Raw genomic sequence first — 1674 nt, 5'->3', positions numbered from 1 at the left:
TTAACCCAGGATCCAGTACTCAGATATTTCAGTTCCTGGTCATTGCTGGTCCATGAATACATGCCCCTTTAAATGCTGAGTCATTGTCCAGTATAAAGATCCAAATTTCATATTAGTTATGCCAATACAGTAAATCAAATGTTTATTGTAGAATAAAATTCCACTGGTTATGGATTAAGTATTTGTTTACCTTTGGTTGAAATTCTTGTTCTTTCCAAATGCAAGATTCTGGTTTCCAAAGGATACTTTGTCTTAAATAGTTCTCAATCTAGTGCTGGCCTGCCACCTATTTCTTATCTCCCCTTTGGGCCCTGTTCAGTTGCACTGACATGAGTCCAGCATTTGATGCCACTGCTGCCAGCAGGGTGGCATGAATAAGCCTCCAGTGGCCTGGAAGGCTCCACCTCCTTATGTTCATGAACTAGCCCTGGCTCTTACAATCTTTCTGCCTCCTCTCCTGCAATGGTCCCCGAGCCTTCGGTGGGTGAGGTTCCATATAAGAGTTCCATCCTACACTACAGTCTCTTATTCTCCAAAACTTGACCAGTTGTGTCCTTCTATATTGCACTTAGATGTATATGGAAACCTCACTGGTGAAAGTTGAGGAGTGCATTAGCCTCTCTCTACCTCTTATTCTGCTATGTTCCATGAGAACTGTTTAAAAGTGATTGCTGCTCAGTGAGGGAGAGTATGACTTACATACGACCACTGGATGGGCCAACTAGACTCCAGTGGATGCATTTACATTGAAGGACATTTGGATGCAAACACCTGAATAAATAGGACTCAACATGTATGACAGAGTGCATAGGGTTCAGTTGGGGAATAGGGGAGGCATAGACGGGGGAGGGTGTCTGTATTTAAGTGAGAAACGTATGAAATTTTAAAAGCTCAATAAAAAAAGAAAGAAAAAAAGATACTTTGTATAATCATTAAGAAATTCTCTATTTTGCATATTTTTTCATTTCTTCTGGGTAGTATTTAAATGAAATACTACCCAGCAGGAATGAGAAAATACAATGTGGTCTAAAGTTTCTTTGCTACGTCAAATTCCAAACAACAATGTATGTAATTTATTATTTTTTTATTTTATTTGTATGAGTGCATTTCCTACATGTATGTAAGTACAACTGTGTCATGCAATGCCCAAGGAGGTCATGAGAGTGCACTGGATTTCTGAAACTAAAAATAAAGATGATTGTGGGTGCTGGGAAGTGAACTCTGGTCTTCTGCAAGAACAGCCATTGTCCTTATCCACTGGGCCATCTCTCCAGCCCATAATGTATTATTTTTAAAAATGTTTTCTTGGATCCAGAACTTCATAGATGTATACAACACATTATGACCACACTGTCCCCTATTTCTCCTTCCAAGTTCTCCTTATCCCTTCCAATATGTCCCATACCAAATTCATGATATCTCATTAATTTTTTATATATCCAATTTTGTCCAATTATAGCTGCCTATATGTACATTTGTGCAGGGACAGCCATAGAGAATGGATGACCAACCATGGCTATAACCACGAAGCAAAATGACTCCCTCTCCTGAGTTTTTTTAATTATGTTATATAAAATTTGAAACTATTTCAGACATTGCTGTTGAGATAGAACATAAATACCCCTAAGTGACCACAGTTAATGTTATGTAAAACAGAAAAATCACCCAGATGAA

The 1674-nt window shown here is 38.4% G+C and overlaps 1 protein-coding gene across 1 annotated transcript in view; it reads right to left on the bottom strand.

The window, feature by feature from the left end:
* Positions 1-649, bottom strand: part of LOC103736327 (olfactory receptor 10AG1-like) — a 5053-nt gene extending 4404 nt beyond the window's left edge. Inside the window, exon 1 of the mRNA XM_008835809.2 lies at positions 628-649. Within this exon, the coding sequence (XP_008834031.2) occupies positions 628-649 (22 nt within the window). The remainder of the gene's footprint in view (positions 1-627) is intronic.
* Between the last annotated feature and the right edge of the window lie 1025 nt (positions 650-1674).

The sequence above is a fragment of the Nannospalax galili genome, unplaced genomic scaffold, assembly GCF_000622305.1.
Source record: "Nannospalax galili isolate Female #2095 unplaced genomic scaffold, S.galili_v1.0 scaffold1678, whole genome shotgun sequence".
In the NCBI taxonomy this organism is placed as follows: Eukaryota; Metazoa; Chordata; class Mammalia; order Rodentia; family Spalacidae; genus Nannospalax; species Nannospalax galili.
This window is presented reverse-complemented; position numbering and strand designations above follow the sequence as displayed.